Genomic DNA, 16,158 nt, shown 5'->3' with positions numbered 1-16,158 from the left:
CATTTTCATTCTACGTCTGTTGTATAAATTTATATTTTGCAGACTTGAGATAGACTCTATTTAATGCTTTATAATTTGCTTTTTTACTTAAAAAAATATTTTCTGTGACAGCACAAGCAGGGGAGGGGCAGAGAGATGGGGGCAGAGGATCCAAAGCGGGCTGTGTGCTGACAGGGTGACAGCAGCGAGCCGGATGTGGGGCTCGAGATCATGACCTGAGCTGAAGTTGGACCTCAACCAACCATGCCACTCAGGCACCCTATAATCTGTTTTTTTCACTTGTATTATATCATGATCATTTTCTGTATTTTAAAATATTTGGGGCACCTAGGTGACTCAGTCAGTTAAGCATCTGACTCTTGATTTTGACTCAGGTTATGATCTCATGGTCCTGGGATTGAGCCCCCATGTCAGGCTCTATGCTGGGCATGGAGCCTGCTTAAGATTCTCTCCCTCTCTTCCTCTCTCCCTCTCCCCTGATTGTGCACATTCACTCTCTCAAAAAGAAAATACTCTTGAAATACATAGTTTTTAAAATCCATACTATGATTTAGTGGATCATTTCCCTTTTGCTGGTTATTTTGAGCTCCCCTCCCTTCTTGATCTTTCACTATAATATTCTGCAGTGAACTTTGTTGAACTTCAGTGATTATTTTTCTTAATATAGATGCCTAGTGGTGTAATTCTGCATGAGAGGGCACACCCATTTTTTTAGTTTTTGGCATATTCTACCAAATTACTCTTCAGTGAAGTCTTATTAGTTTAAATTGCCATCAATAGTATACTAATTTATACTCTTGCCAACAGTTTGTGATATTTAAAAAAATAAAAACCAGAAAAACCTCAAAGACCTAAACATAAGAGCTCAAACTTGAAAAATCTTATAACAAAATATAAGGGAAAAGCTTCATGTCATTGGGTTTGGCAATGATTTCTTGTATATGGTACCAAAAGCATAGGAACAAAAGAAAAAAAGTAAGTGAACTGGACTTCATCAAAATTAAAAACTTTTGTGCATCAAAGATTCTATTCACAGAATAAAAAGGCAACCTACAGACTGGTAGAAAATACCTGCAAATCATATATCTGATAAGGGATTAGTATCCAGAATATATAAAAAACTCCTGCACAAATTTTTTTTCCCCACAAAAAAAAATCCAAAGAATCCAATTAAAATTGTTCCCGCCACAAAAAAGAAATAATTGTGACGTGATAGAGTTGTTACAACGGTAATCAAATTGCAATATATAAGTGTGTCAAATCAACATATATACATACACCTTAAAATTATACAATGTTATATATCAATTATATCTCAGTAAAAAATAAGTTGTTTAAAAATTGGGCAGAGGACTTGAGTAGATATTTCTCCCAAGAAAATACATAGATGGCCAAGCACATGAAAATATGAACATCATGAATTATAAGGAAAATGCAAATCAAAACCAAAATGAGATACCACTTTGCACCCATCAAGATTACTATCATCTAAACAACAGGAAGTGTTAAGATTTGGTGAGGATCTGGAGAAATTGGAACACTTGTTCATTGCTGGTAGGGGTATAAAATTGTGCAGCTACTGGGGAAAAAATGTGGCGCTCCTTGAAAAATTAAACCTAGAATTATCATGTAATCCACCAATCCCACTTCTTGAGTATATACCCAAAAGTATTGAAAGTAAGTACATTTACAGAAAAATAGAACAAAAAGTAGAAACATTCCAAGAAGCTATCAGCTGAAAATGGATAAGCAAAATGTGGTGTATACATATATACATATATATATATGTATATATACACACAATAGAATATTATTCAGCCTGAAAAAGGAATGAAATTCTGCAGTATGCTACAACATGGATGACAGTTGAAGACATTATGCTAAATGAAATAAGCCAGACACAAAAGGACAAATATGTATTATTCCCCTTATAGAAGGTACTGATGATAGTCAAATTGTAGCATGTAGATTAGTGGTTACCAGGAGCTGGGGGAGGTGGGAATAAGGAGGTATTGTTTAATGGGTACAGAGTTACAGTGTGGGGTGATGAGTAAGTTCTGGAGATGGATAGGAATGATGGTTACACAATGTGAAAGTACTTAATGCCATTGAACTGCACACCTTAAAATGGTTAGAGTGGTGCATTTTATGGTATGAATATATTTCCACAATAAAAAAAAGAAAGTGCTTTGCCAGTTTGGCAATAAATGATATCTTTTGTTTTCAATTCACTTTTCTTTCACTCTAATGAGTTAATACTTCACTAGGTTTAGTGGTTCTCTTATATGTGAGATTATGTTTCTATTGACTTAAAAACTTTAATTTATAAGAACTTTTTATATAAATGAGATTATCCTTTTATTCATTATCTGTTTTGAAGATAGTTTCCCAATTTACATTTTTATTTTATTGTGCTTTTGGGGATAAGGAAGATTTTTATTTTGACAATATGTATTGGACTTTTTTTTCATAGTTTTTCCCTTTATGTTTGTAATTGGGAAGCCCTTTCCATCCTGACTTAATATTCAGTTTTTGTATTCTTCAGAGTGCTAAACTTAATGCTTTACACAGAGTAGATGTGACATTGATATGAGATTTTAGATCTTAAAACAATTTTGTTATATGAATGGCAAGCACAGAGTGTTTTTATTTGGGCAAAGGACCTACAATACAAGAAGCAAAGAGGTAAATAGAAAATAGCCACTAATGAAAATTATTTGATAATCTTTATTGACCAGTATGCTTCATAAATGACCCGAACCTTTGCTCCCTAAAAAGTTATTTTGTTTATTTTTTTAAATGTTACTCATTTTTGAGAGAGAGAGAGAGCATGAGCAGGGGAGGGGCAGAGAGAGATGGGGATAGAGGATCTGAAGTGGGCTCTGCGCTGACAGCAGCGAGCTTGATGCAGGGCTCGAACTCATGAACCATGAGATTGTGACCTGAGCTCAAGTTGGATGTTCCACCAACTGAGCCACCCAGGCGCTCCCCCCTAAAAAGTTATTTTCAATACTTTCTTACCTATTAATTATAATCTTTAGGTTTCTTTCAACTTTCAGGGGAACATTGATGTTTGGGGAAAAAAATGACTTAAGACTTTTAATTTCACAGACACAAATATTAGCTTTTAGAGTAGTCTGATAGAGTGTATGTATGCATTGTTGGGTGTAATCTCAAGTTCTTGTAGGACCCAGTGACACACTGTAAATAACCATGTAAAAATGAGTAGTATTTTCTGGAATCCTTTTGTCTCAGAACCTCTAAATATCCATATATTTATGATTCTTTTGATAACTATAGGTGTTATGTTAGTGATCTTTTTGTTTAAATTTATATGTTTGAGCAGCAGGTTATGCAAGAGCTGCACCTTTGAACCTGTGAGGTCAGAATCTGTGGTGTAGAGGGAGAAACAATGCAGCATTGCCTTGTAGTCTTTGCTGTTAAAGTCTTACTTGTTCTTGGATAAAGTCATACTTCAGAGTGGTTTTACACAGCCTCTGAGATGGGTTCTTTCCAACCTTAAAAGTCTAATATACTTCTCTGATACAGAATCTTAATCTGGTTTTTCTCAAAAGAATAGCTGTCATAGTTAAAACAAGTATTTGTAGGGACTGGTAGGTTATAATATTCGAAATAAGGAAATGATTGGGAGCACTAAAGTATTTCTGACTTGCAAAAATGTTAATGGGACAAAGGGGGGGAAAATTCAGTTTTGAGGATTGTACTTGGGGGAAAAATCCATGCGATACTTATTATACATTTTGTTTCTTCTAGATTATAGGTTTGATTTCCTTATTGTTTCTACTGAGATAGGCTATCATTTTTCTTTTGGGGGCAGTTTTAACTTTTTGGCCCCAACTTGTGCTGGCATTTTTTAAATTAAAAAATGGCAGCAGCTGGCATTACAGGCATCATTAATATGAAATGTATTCATAGGTTTTTTAAAATTAATATGGAATTTGAGACCCAGAGAGGGCTTATAATTTGCCTTAATGATAGTTACCCAGTGACAGAACTGGGGTAATGCTTTTCATCCTAGTGATTATAACATTGCAACAATGTGCCTAATTCCATGTGGAAGTTATTAATACAGTCCCAGTATCCAACTTTCACTACACATTTTCCTCTGTGAAAGGAAATAATTGGAATGTATTAATAGTCATTTATTTTATATTGATAGAATCCTTTTTCTTCTCCTCGTGTTTAGTTGCCTTTACAAATATAAAGGTTTAATACTACATATTCCTTCCAAATGAACTTGAAAGAAGGTAATAAATTCTATACACAGTGTATTTGTTAAAACTTGGGAATCTGAAGGAAGATAAAAACTGTATAAAATGTCTGTTTGTTAGGCATTTAAATGGCAGATAAAGAAAGTGTTTATAAATCTGTTTTCAGTATATTGTAGTGTATCAGTCTAAAGGAGCTTTCTGTTTAGAGTAATTGCTGATGAAGGTTTGAAGTAGTCTTTTTTTCTTTCCTTTTTCTTTTTAGCTTTCTTGTCATTAAAAATTGGAAAGTTCTAAAGAAATGTTGCTGTCAGGGCGCCTGGGTGGCTCGGTCGGTTAAGCATCCGACTTCAGCTCAGGTCATGATCTCATGGTCTGTGAGTTCAAGCCCTGCGTCGGGCTCTGTGCTGACGGCTCAGAGCCTGGAGCCTGTTTCAGATTCTGTGTCTCCCTCTCTCTCTGCCCCTCCCCTGTTCATGCTCTGTCTCTCTCTGTCTCAAAAATAAATAAACGTTAAAAAAGAAATTTTAAAAAAATAAAGAAATGTTGCTGTTAAAACAAAACAAAACAAAGGCAGTTATACTCAGAGCAATGTTTGTAATATCCTTATTAATGCATAGAATAAATTGTTAGATGAACTAATTTATGGTTCATGTTAATATAAAACCACATAAATATAAAACATCATAATTTACAATGTAAAGGTAGGCATTATCATGTAAAATAGAATCAGTGTGTCTAACAATAGCTGACTATACTTTCATGAGCTACATCTCTGATGGTTAGTTTTTCTTTTTTTGTTGATTTACTTTTTTTTAAGTTTATTTATTTAGTGAGAGAGAGCACAAGCAGGGGAGGAGCAGAGAGAGAGGGAGAATCCCTAGGAGGCTCCACACTGTCAGTGTGGAGCCCTGTATGGGGTTTGATCTTATGAACCATGAGATCATGATATGACCTGAGCTCAGATCAAGAGTTGGACACTTAACCAACTGAGCCACCCAGGTGCCCCTGATTGGTTAGTTTTTCTGAAACTGTTTCAAACTTCGGAAAACATTGGGATTTTTGTTGGCAATAACTTCAAGAAATAAAAATTATAAGAATTTCTATTTTTGCCCCTAGAGGAATAATTGGTGTGGGCCTGCTGAAAGCACCTATAAAACTGGACAAAATATATGAAATAACTGTCTTTAGGTATTGGACAACAGGCAATGTAATAGGTCTATGATCGCTGAGAAAAGGGAAACAAATAAGGTGAGCTCTGTAGTTCCCTCTGATTTCTGCCTTGGAGAAGTTTCCTAGACCATTATTTACAGAAAGGGAACCCAAGCAGAACATGACAGTCTTGTTGACATGAAAAGACCTGGGAGATCCATGGTGCTGAGATGACTGGAATGTTTTGGGCAGAATACTAGAGAAAAGAGAGCTATGTAGAGAAAACTCCAGAAATCTGGATTGTGCTGCCCTCAAATCTTTGGCTTAATAGTAATCTGAATATCACAGGCTGAGTTGAACAATTCCTGGGGTTAGGAGACTATTAAATTCCTTCCTGCCAGAGGAAAGAGACTCTGTTGAACATACAGTTAGTAGAGTCTCCAGAGGAATATTTTCTATATTAGTATAGACATTTTAACAATGTTTGTTCTTCCAATCCATGAGAATGGAATGCTTTTCCATTTCTTTGTGTCCTCTTCAATTTCTTTCATAAGTGTTCTATACTTTTCAGAGTACAGATCTTTTATCTCTTCAGTTACATTTATTTCTAGGTATCTTACTGTTTTTGGTGCAATTGCAAATGGGGTAATTTCTTTCTCTGCTACTTCGTTATGGGTGTATAGAAATAAAACAGATTTCTGCACAATAATTTTATATCCTATGACTTTGAACTCCTGTATTAGTTCTGGCAATTTTTTGTGGAGTCTTTCAGGTTTTCTACACATGGTATCATGCCATTTGTATATAAAGTTTGACTTCTTCCTTGCTAATTTATATACCCTTTATTTATTTTGTTGTCTGATTGCTGAGCCTAGGACTTTCAGATTGTGTTGAACACCAGGGGTGAGAGTGGACATCCTTGTCTTGTTCCTGACTGTAGGGGAAATGTTCTCAGTTTTTCCCCATTGGGGATGATAATTAGCTATGGGTCTTTCATATATTGCCTTTGTGATGTTGAAGTATATTCCATCTATCCCTACTTTGTTGAGGGTTTTTATCAAAAATGGATGCTGTGTTTTGTCAAATGCTTTTTCTGCATCTGTGGACAGGATCATATGGTTCTTATCCTTTCTTTTATTAATGTGTATCACATTGAATGATTTGTGAATATTGAACCAGCTCTACATCCCAGGAATAAATCCCATTTGATCATGATGGATAGTTCTTTTAATGTACTGTTGAATTCAGTTTGCTAGTATTTTGTTGAATTCAATTTGCTAGTATTTTATTGAGAATATTTGCATCCATGTTCATTAGGGATGTTGGTTTGTAATTCTCCTTTTTAGTGGGGTCTTTGCCTGATAATTGGAATCAGGGTAATGCTGGCTTTGTAGAATGAGTTTTGAAGTTTTCCTTCTGTTTCTATTTTTTGGAACAGTTTGGGAAGAATAGGTATTAACTCTTTAAATGTCTGGTAGAATTACCCTGGTAGAAACCGTCTGGCCCAGGACTCTTGTTTGCTGGGTGATTTTTGATTACTGATTCAATTTCTTTGCTGGTTATGGACCTGTTTAAATTTTCTATTTCTTCCTGTTTCAGTTTTGGTAGTGTGTGAGTTTCTAGGAATTTGTCCATTTCTTCCAAATTGCCCAGTTTGTTGGCATATAATTTTTCATAGTATTGTCTTACAATTGTATTTCTCTGGTATTGGTTGTGATCTCTTTATGATAAGGCTGACTAGGGGTTTGTTAATTCTTTGAAAGAACCAGCTATTAGTTTTGTTTCTAAATTGTTTATATCTGCTCTATAATTTCCCTTTTTCTGCTGGCTTTAGGGTTTATTTGCTGTTACTTTATTAGCTCCTTTAGTATAAGGTTAGATTGAGTATTTGGGACCTTTCTTGCTTCTTGAAATAGGCCTGAATTGCAATATACTTCCTTCTCAGCACTGCCTTTGCTGCACCCCAAAGGTCTGGACTATTGTGTTTTCATTTTCATTTGCTTCCATTTATTTTTTAATTTCTTCTTTAATTTCCTGCTTAATCCATTCATTCTTTAGTAGGCTATTCTTTAACCTCCATGTATTTGAGGGCTTTCTAAATTTTTTCTTGTGGTTGACTTGAAGTTTTATAGCATTGTGATCTGAAAACATGCATGGTATGATAATTGATCTTTTAGTACTAGCTGAGGACTGATTTGTGACCCAGTAGATGATCTATTCTGGAGAATGTTCTATGTGCTCTTGAAAAGAATGTATTCTGCTGCTTTAGAATTGAATGTTCTGAATATATGTTAAATCTATCCAGTCCAGTGTGTCATTCAACACCATTGTTTCCTTGTTGAGGGTTTTCTGCTTAGATGATCTGTCCATTGTTGTAAGTGGGGTGTTAAAGTCCCCTACTATTAGGATATTATTATCAATGAGTTTCTTTATGTTTGTTATTAATTCATTTATACATTTGGGTTCTGCCAAGTTGGAGCCATAAATATTCATAATTGTTAGAATCGTCTTGATTCTAACACCTTAATTGTGATATAATGTCTGTATTCATCTTTTGTTACAGTCTTTGTTTTAAAATCTAGTTTGTCTAAGTATGGCTGCTCTGGTTTTCTTTTGATGTCCATTCAATCTGCAGCTGTCTTTAGGTCTAAAATGAGTCTCTCCTAGGCAGCTTATAGATGGATCTTGTTATTTTTTTTTTTTTTTATTTTTTTAACGTTTATTTATTTTTGAGACAGAGAGAGACAGAGCATGAACGGGGGAGGGGCAGAGAGAGAGGGAGACACAGAATCAGAAGCAGGCTCCAGGCTGCGAGCCATCAGCCCAGAGCCCGATGCGGGACTCGAACCCACGGACCGCGAGATTGTGACCTGAGCTGAAGTCGGACGCTTAACCAACTGAGCCACCCAGGCGCCCCTCTTGTTATTTTTTTTAAAATCCATTCTGATACCCTACATCTTTTGATTGGAGCACTTAGTTCATTTATATTCAGAGTGATTATTGAAAGTTATGAATTTAGTGCCATTGTGTTACCTATAGAGTTGGTGTTTCTGGTGATGCTCTCTGGTCCTTTCTAGTTTTTCTGCTTTTGGTCATGATTTTTGTTTTCTTGTTTTTTTGTTTTTTGTTTTTTGTTTTTTTTCCACTCAAAGTGTCCCCCTTAAAATTTCTTGCAGGGCTGGGTTAGTAGTCACAGACTGCTGTAGTTTTTGTTTTTCTGTGAAACTCTTTGTCCTTCTATTCTGAATGACAGTGTTGCTGGATAGACTATTCTTGGCTGCATACTTTTCCAATTTAACATGGTGAATATATCCTGCCACTCATTTCTGGCCTGCCAATTTTCTATGGACAGATCTGCTGCAAACCTGATTTGTCTTCCCTTATAGTAAGGAGTTTTTTTCCTTGGTGCTTTCAAGATTCTTTCCTTGTTGGTGTATTTTGTGAATTTGACAATGATATGTCTTGGCAATGGGCAGCTTTTGTTGAATTTAATGAGAGTTCTCTCTGCTTTTTGGATTTTGATCTCTGTGTCTTTCCCCAGATTAGGGAAGTTTTCAGCTATAATTTGTTCACATAAGCTTTCTGCCCCCTTTTCTGTTTCTTCATCTTCTGGGGATTCCTATCATACAAATGTTATAACATTTTAGTAAGTTGCTGAGGTCCCTGAGTTTACCTTTGTGATCTATTTTATTTCCCTCTTCTTTTCAGCTTCATTATTTTCTATAATTTTATCTTTTATGTCCCTAATTTGCTCCTCTGCCTCATCCATATTGGATGAGGTTTTTCCTCATCCATTGGAGGTTTTTGTGACCTCCATTTGGGTTTGCATCTCACTTACAGCTTTTTTTTATTTCGGCCTGACTAGATTTTAGTTCTTTTATCTTTGCAGAAAAGAATTCTCTGGTGTCTTCTATGCTTTTTTTTAAGCCCAGTTAGTATCCTTATAATCATTGTTTTAAATTCTAGTTCAGACTCTTAGTTATATATGTATTGATTAAATCCCTAGCCATCATTTCTTCCTAGTTTCTTTCTTTCTTTCTTTCTTTCTTTCTTTCTTTCTTTCTTTCTTTCTTGAGGTGAATTCATCCATCGTGTCATTTTGGAGGAAGGAAAAAATGTAATAAAATGAAATAAAAGTTTAAAAAATTAGAAAAAATCAAATAAAGGAAGCTAGATCCTAGGTGTGTTTTGGTCTGCTTGTTAAGGGTAGCTTGATAGATAAAACAGACAAGAGAAAAGAAAAAAAATTTAAGTAAATAAATAAGTAAATAAGTTCTCTTTCTGTATCCAAGAAAAAAACAACAAGCAAAATAGAAGAAAAAAAAAAAAAACCCAAAGAACGAATGAACATACAAAAAAAAAAAAAAAACCCCTAAATGAATCAGGTTTTCCCTAGAGCTGAAACTTGCAGCACTTTATGATCAGTAGACTAAGTGCCTGGAAGGGATTTGTGCTGGTCTTCTGGGGGAGGTCTTTTGCTCTGATTCTCAGGTTTACTTGCCCTAGTGGAGTGCTAGGAGCAGGGCTTAGTGTAACTGCTTCATTCTCCACTTGGTGGCTCTGGTTAGCTCACTGGGGTTGATCAGTGTTATGCTAATGGTGAAAGTGGCTTCACCCTGTTCTCTTAGTCTCCCCGATAGGGAAGTTTCTGGACTCATAGACTAGTGATCATTCACCCCTCCTGTGTCTCTAGTTCCGTCAGCTCCCTGCCTTCCCCCATCCATGTTCGAGCTGTCTGCCTGCCAGGCAGCACCTCTCTCCAGAGTTTTATCTCCAGAGGCAACTGTGTTTCACAACCCAACACTTCAGAGACCCCTATAGCTCAGCCTGTGGTGATCCTCTGGGGAAGGGTCTCGCTTTGCTGTGGCTGGTACTGGCTTGTCCCAGAAAATGTTTGCATGACCATGTAGCAGCAGTGGCTCAGAGTTTAAGGTAAATCCCAACACACAGCCAGCGCCTTTGTTTCTATTATAGGTGAGTGGGTAGCTCTATGGCACCTACCGGGTCTTGCCTGTGGAGATCTGTATTGCCTCTACAATATGTGCTCCAAGCAGGGTAACCACTTCTCCCTGCCAGACCCAGGGGATCCTTAGTCTGTGCTGCCCACTCCCGGGCCTCCTCCCTGCTTTCTTGCCAGAGTGCTACTAGGCGCTAGCCTCGGAAACCAGACTCTTTGTTCTGCTGTTTATAAAAAACTGGCAGTATTGAAACCCTCTGCTTCTCCCCACCTCCATCAGTTGTTTTGGGGAACAGTTTTCTTGTGCAGTCCCCTGCACATGTTTGCACTCTTTTTCTCTAGGTACTTTGAGGGGGAGTGTTTTTGTTGTGCGAATGGAGGCTCTGCTCAGTCTCCCCCTCTTTCTCTTCTTTGAAAAAATGGATCCCTCCTCTCTTTCATTCTGTGGCTCTTCTCTCCCCCAGTTCACCTCTGCAGACAGGTGTACCTGCCGCATTCTCTCCCTTAAATTATGCAGATTGTTCTGTTAATCCTCAGATCAATTTCCTAGTTGTTCAAAATGGTTTGATGTTGATCTAGCTGTGTTCCAGGTACAAGACAAGCCTAGGATCCCCTTACTACTCTGCCATCTTAACTCTTCCCTATATTCTTATAGTTTTATTTGATATTCTTATTTGATACTACAGCCAAAACTGGTAAATGATCATTTCTTAAAGGCTAGTTGCAATGTAAAATCTGAAACCACATCAGCGAAATTGTGGTATTCTGTTATATGAAAATTCATTGGAATATCTTTACTTTCACTGCATGATTTTCTAATACCATGAAATAGTCATTTGGAAAATATTGGTTCACTTAGTTATATAAATAAATGAAATATTGACAAATTGCATTATATGATATCAGTAAATCACTTTTTTTTTTTAAAGTTTATTTATTTTGGGAGAGAAAGTGAATATGCACAAGAGGGGCACAGAGGGAGAGAGAGGGAGAGAATCTCAAGCAGGCTCCATCCACACTGTCAGCATGGAGCCTGGTGCGGGGTTAGAATTCACAAACTGAGATTATGACCTGAGATGAGTAAGAGTTGGTTGCTTAACCAACTGAGCAACCCAGGTGCCCCAATAATTTGTTAATACCATCACTAATCTCACAGAAAAGTATTTTAAGTATGGGGAAGTTATCAAGCTCATAATAACATATACAAAGTTTTTAAAAATTTGGGATTTAGTTTGAAGCCTCAAATTTTATCATTGACCAAAAAATGTCAGATTTTTCCCTTGGGTTGACAGGCTTACTTTGTTCCTTTTTAAGAAAATGTCAAGTCTGAATAACATAATGTAATATCATTTATTCAAGTAAAAATAGTGTTCTGTGAGAAACACAGTTCATCTCACATTATAAACAAGTCCTTTTCCTCAGAACAATGATTATACTTTAATATGTAACAGAAGTGCTTTATGGGTACTTCCGGTTTCATCACACATAATATTAAATGCACTGAGATTTAATAAAGGTAACCATTTTTGTTACTTCATGGCTTTTTTTTTTTTAATGCAAGTATTTGGTGGTTAAGGATATAAGGACTAGGGGCACCTGGGTGGCTCAGTCAGTTAAGCGGCCGACTTCGGCTCAGGTCATGATCTCACAGTCCGTGAGTTCGAGCCCCGTGTCGGGCTCTGTGCTGACAGCTCAGAGCCTGGAGCCTGTTTCGGATTCTGTGTCTCCCTCTCTCTGACCCTCCCCCGTTCATTCTCTGTCTCTCTCTGTCTCAAAAATAAATAAACATTAAAAAAAATTAAATTTAAAAAAGGATATAAGGACTAGTAGTTCAGGTTAACACCACTACTTCGATTTGTGATAAAGTAGCAGGAATATTACTTAGCATTACTTTTGTACAATCAGTCTCAAGCAGTCCTAGACATCTGTGAACTATACTTTTGAGAATCGCTGCTTTAGATCCACCCTAAAAAGTGTTGTGAAGGAGTCTAAAGAGGATCAGTCTGATATGCATGAAAATTAAGGGCCTGTCAGAATAAACTTCCACGCTCTTTAAAGGCAAACCAGTAAATGTAGATACTCATTAATGTAATTTTCATAATGAACGGCATTTAGTCAAAAATAGTAGACATGAGAAGTATCCACGTTTGACTCATAACTTGGAGAAAAATTTGAAAATAAAAATCCTTAAATGGCAAAAATAATAGAATTAACAGATGAAGATTTTAAAACAGCTGTTTTAACTATTCTTAAGAGTTTAAAGGAAATCGAGAATGCAATGAGGAAAGAAATGAAAAATACTGAAAATTGACTAAATGGAGATTCTAAAGTATAAGATCTACTAAGAAAGAATTTACTCAAAAGAATTAAGAGGTAGATGCTGTTGAAGAAAAGATCAATTAATTTGAAGACATAACAATAAAAGCAATGCAAAATGAAGTACACACAGCAAAACTACAGGAGTGAGGTGGTAGATGCAGCCTGAGTGGGGACAAATTGAGTGGTCTAATGTATGTGTGATTAGAGTTCCTGAACTAGAGGGACTAGTAGAAAGGGAAAAATGTTAAAAGAATAGTAACACAAAACTACCCAAATTTCATGAAAAATGTAAACTCACAGACAAGTGTAAGAAACTTAGTAACTCCAAGTAGGAGTAACTCACAGGAAGCCATATCAAGACAGATCATAATAAAATTGCTGAAAATCAGTAGTACAAGAAGTTCATCCAGCAACAGTCAGACTGGTCTGTCAAAATTAAGTGCAACTCGTGGAAACCTAGAAGCATTGACAATAGGGGTGCACAAGATTCAAGGGCTAGTCTTGATGCCCTGCAATGGTTACGAGAGCAACAAGAAAACAAAGCACATGCTGCCCAGCAGCTTCTGGAAATTCCTAATCCACAACGTCAAGGAGCTTGAAGTGCTGCTGATGTGCAACAAATCTTACTGTGCAGAGATTGCTCATAATGTCTCCTCCAAGAACTGCAAAGCCATTTTGGGAAGAGTAGCCCAGCTGTCTGTCAGAGTCACCAATCCCAATGCCAGGCTGCACAGTGAAGAAAATGAATAAGCGGCTTTTGTGCATATCATATTTGTGTTAATAAAAGCATAAAACTGCAAAAAATATTAATCAGAGGTGAGGAAAAAAAGACACATTGTATATAGGAAAGAGATTTAAAAATAATGACTACAGACTTATTATCAGAAGCAATGCAAGCCAGGAGACAATCAGTGATATTTTTAAGTGTTGAAGGAATAAAATGTTAACTTAGAATACTACATCCAACAAAAATATCTTTCTAAAATGAAGACAAAATAAATATATTTTTCACAAACAAAAGCTGCAAGAAATGCTAATGGAAGTTCCTTAGGCTGAAAGAAAATTATAACAGAAAATTAGATTAATACAAATAAATGAAGAACACCAGAAATTGTAAATATGTGGGTACATATGAAAATTTTTTAATTTTTAATATTTTTAAATGATTAAAAATATATTGTGGGGTTTATGAATTATGTAGAAGTAAAGGTGTGTGGAAATATAAGTATACTGTTGTAAGACAAGTCCTATATTATTTGAAGGCAGACTGTATTAAATTAAAAATGCATATTATAAACCCTAGATCATTCACTAAAACAATGAAATACAGATAATAGTTATCAAGCCAAGGGTTAAAATAGAATGGAATATCTAAAAATACTGAATAAATTCAAATGAAGATAGAAATAGATGATAAAAAATAGGATGAATAGAAAACAAGACTGTATAGTAATTACAATTAATATAAATTAGCTTACATTCTTATTAGAAGGTAGAGATTGTGAGACTGGATAAAAAAGGAAAACCAATGATATATGTACAAGTAAACCAGTTAATATATTTTTTAAAGTTTTTATTCATTTATTTTGAAAAGGAGAGATAGAGAATCCCAAGCATGCTCCAGGCTCAGCTTGGAGCCTGATGCAGGGCTCTGTCTCATGACTGCAAAATCAGTACTTGAGCTGAAATCAAAAGTCAGATGCTTAACTGATTGAGCCACCCACGCACCCCAAAACCCACTTTAAATATAAAGCATAATATTGAAATAAATATATGAAAACAGTATAAATATGAATATGAATATAAATATAAACATGAAATATAAATATATGAAAACAGTATATATATGAAAACAATATATATATGTAAAAACAGTAATCAGTATTATGTTATTAATAACATTGTTACTAAATTAATATTAAATGAAGTAGACTTCTGGGCAAGAATATGAGGGCCAAATGGAGACATTTCATGATGAAAATGGGAACTCATCACAAAGACCAAAGTATCATAAATGTGGACATGTCTAATAACAGAGTTTGAAAGCATATGAAACAAAACCTGATAGAACTGAAATGAGAAATGGACAAATCCACATTCATAGTTGGAGATGATAGCAGTCCTTTCTCATACTAATGTTCAGAACAACAGATGGCAAATATGAACAACATATCAACCAGTTTGACCTATTTGAAGTGTGTAAATTCCTCATAATTATAGCAGAATACATATTCTTTCATGTGCAGTTGGTACATTCATTAAGGCAGAAAATATACTTAGCCATAAAACAAATCACTGAAAGTTTAAAGACCACGTGAACTGTGTTCTCCGAAAACAGTGGAATGAAAATAGAAATCAAAAGTCTAGAAAATCCTGATATATTTGGAAGTTAAACAACATATTTTTAAATCATGGGTCAAAGAAAGAATCACAAAGGAAATTAGAAAATATTTTGAACTAAATTAATATGGAAAATGGCATGTCAACAATTGTTAGATGCTGACAAAGTGGTATTGAGAGGGAAATTTATGGTTCAATTGCTTAATTACAAAAGAGTTCTAAAAACAATGACCAATTTCAACTAAGAAATAGTGTTCCACTAGTTCCATTTGCACCAAGAAGTGTTCTCTCCCCTCCTTCTACTTACAGGAATAGAATTTACATTCACTCCTAAAACAGCTAAATAAACCACCCAAAAGACTTAGAAGGAGTACTATCAGGAATAGTGTCTGCTCACAAGCTATATTGGAAAATCTCATAATTTACGAGGCTTGGATAGAGTATTCAAGGCTTCAAGGTTTTTGCATCAGTAATGGGGAATAATTAGCTTTAGATTATATACTGTTCACATGAAACCTACTGACATCTTAATATCAAGACCCAAGAGCTGTTTCTAAGTAACTTATCTGCATCCTAGACAAAGCCTAAGAATATTTATAGGAACAAAAAATATTCAGCACCCATTAAGGTAAAATCCACAAAATTCAAAATTGTCAGCAGGCCTGTGATTGCAGCATCAAGCCTGTGGCAGCGTTCAATAAACTGGGGCTAATGCAAGATGGCATAATATATGGGAATGATGATATGAAAGAGACCATAAGAAGGCTTCCTGAGAACTTTTACAACAACAGGATGTTTCACATTAAGAGAGCATTGAACCCGACCATGAAGCAGCAGATTGTGCCTAAAGAGCATTGGACAAAATGTGAAGAGTATAAATTCTACCTTGAACCGTATCTGAAATGAGTTATTTGGGAAAGAAAAGAGAGAGAAGAATGGGCAAGGAAATAATCATGGAGTTGATATCTGTGGTTGTAACTGTCTTCCAAATATAATTTTTTAATGTTTGTTTATTTTTGAGAGAGATACAGAGCATTAGTTGGGGGCGGGGACGGGGAGGAGTGGGGGCAGAGAGAGATGAAGACACAGAATCCAATGCAGGCTCCAGGCTCTGAGTTGTCAGCACAGACACTGACACAGGGCTCGAACCCGTGAACCATG

The 16,158-nt window shown here is 35.8% G+C and overlaps 2 protein-coding genes across 5 annotated transcripts in view; both read left to right on the top strand.

The window, feature by feature from the left end:
- The window catches only part of FAF1 (Fas associated factor 1), a 514,293-nt gene that overhangs the window by 186,243 nt on the left and 311,892 nt on the right, over positions 1-16,158 (top strand). The gene's annotated exons all lie outside the window — the stretch shown is intronic.
- Positions 14,771-15,965, top strand: LOC122227052 (cytochrome b-c1 complex subunit 7-like). Its single transcript, XM_042951194.1, has one exon. It carries the CDS (start codon positions 15,709-15,711, stop codon positions 15,901-15,903), a length of 195 nt encoding a protein of 64 aa, XP_042807128.1. The 5' UTR covers positions 14,771-15,708; the 3' UTR covers positions 15,904-15,965.

Source organism: Panthera leo, chromosome C1 (genome assembly GCF_018350215.1).
Source record: "Panthera leo isolate Ple1 chromosome C1, P.leo_Ple1_pat1.1, whole genome shotgun sequence".
In the NCBI taxonomy this organism is placed as follows: Eukaryota; Metazoa; Chordata; class Mammalia; order Carnivora; family Felidae; genus Panthera; species Panthera leo.
This window is presented reverse-complemented; position numbering and strand designations above follow the sequence as displayed.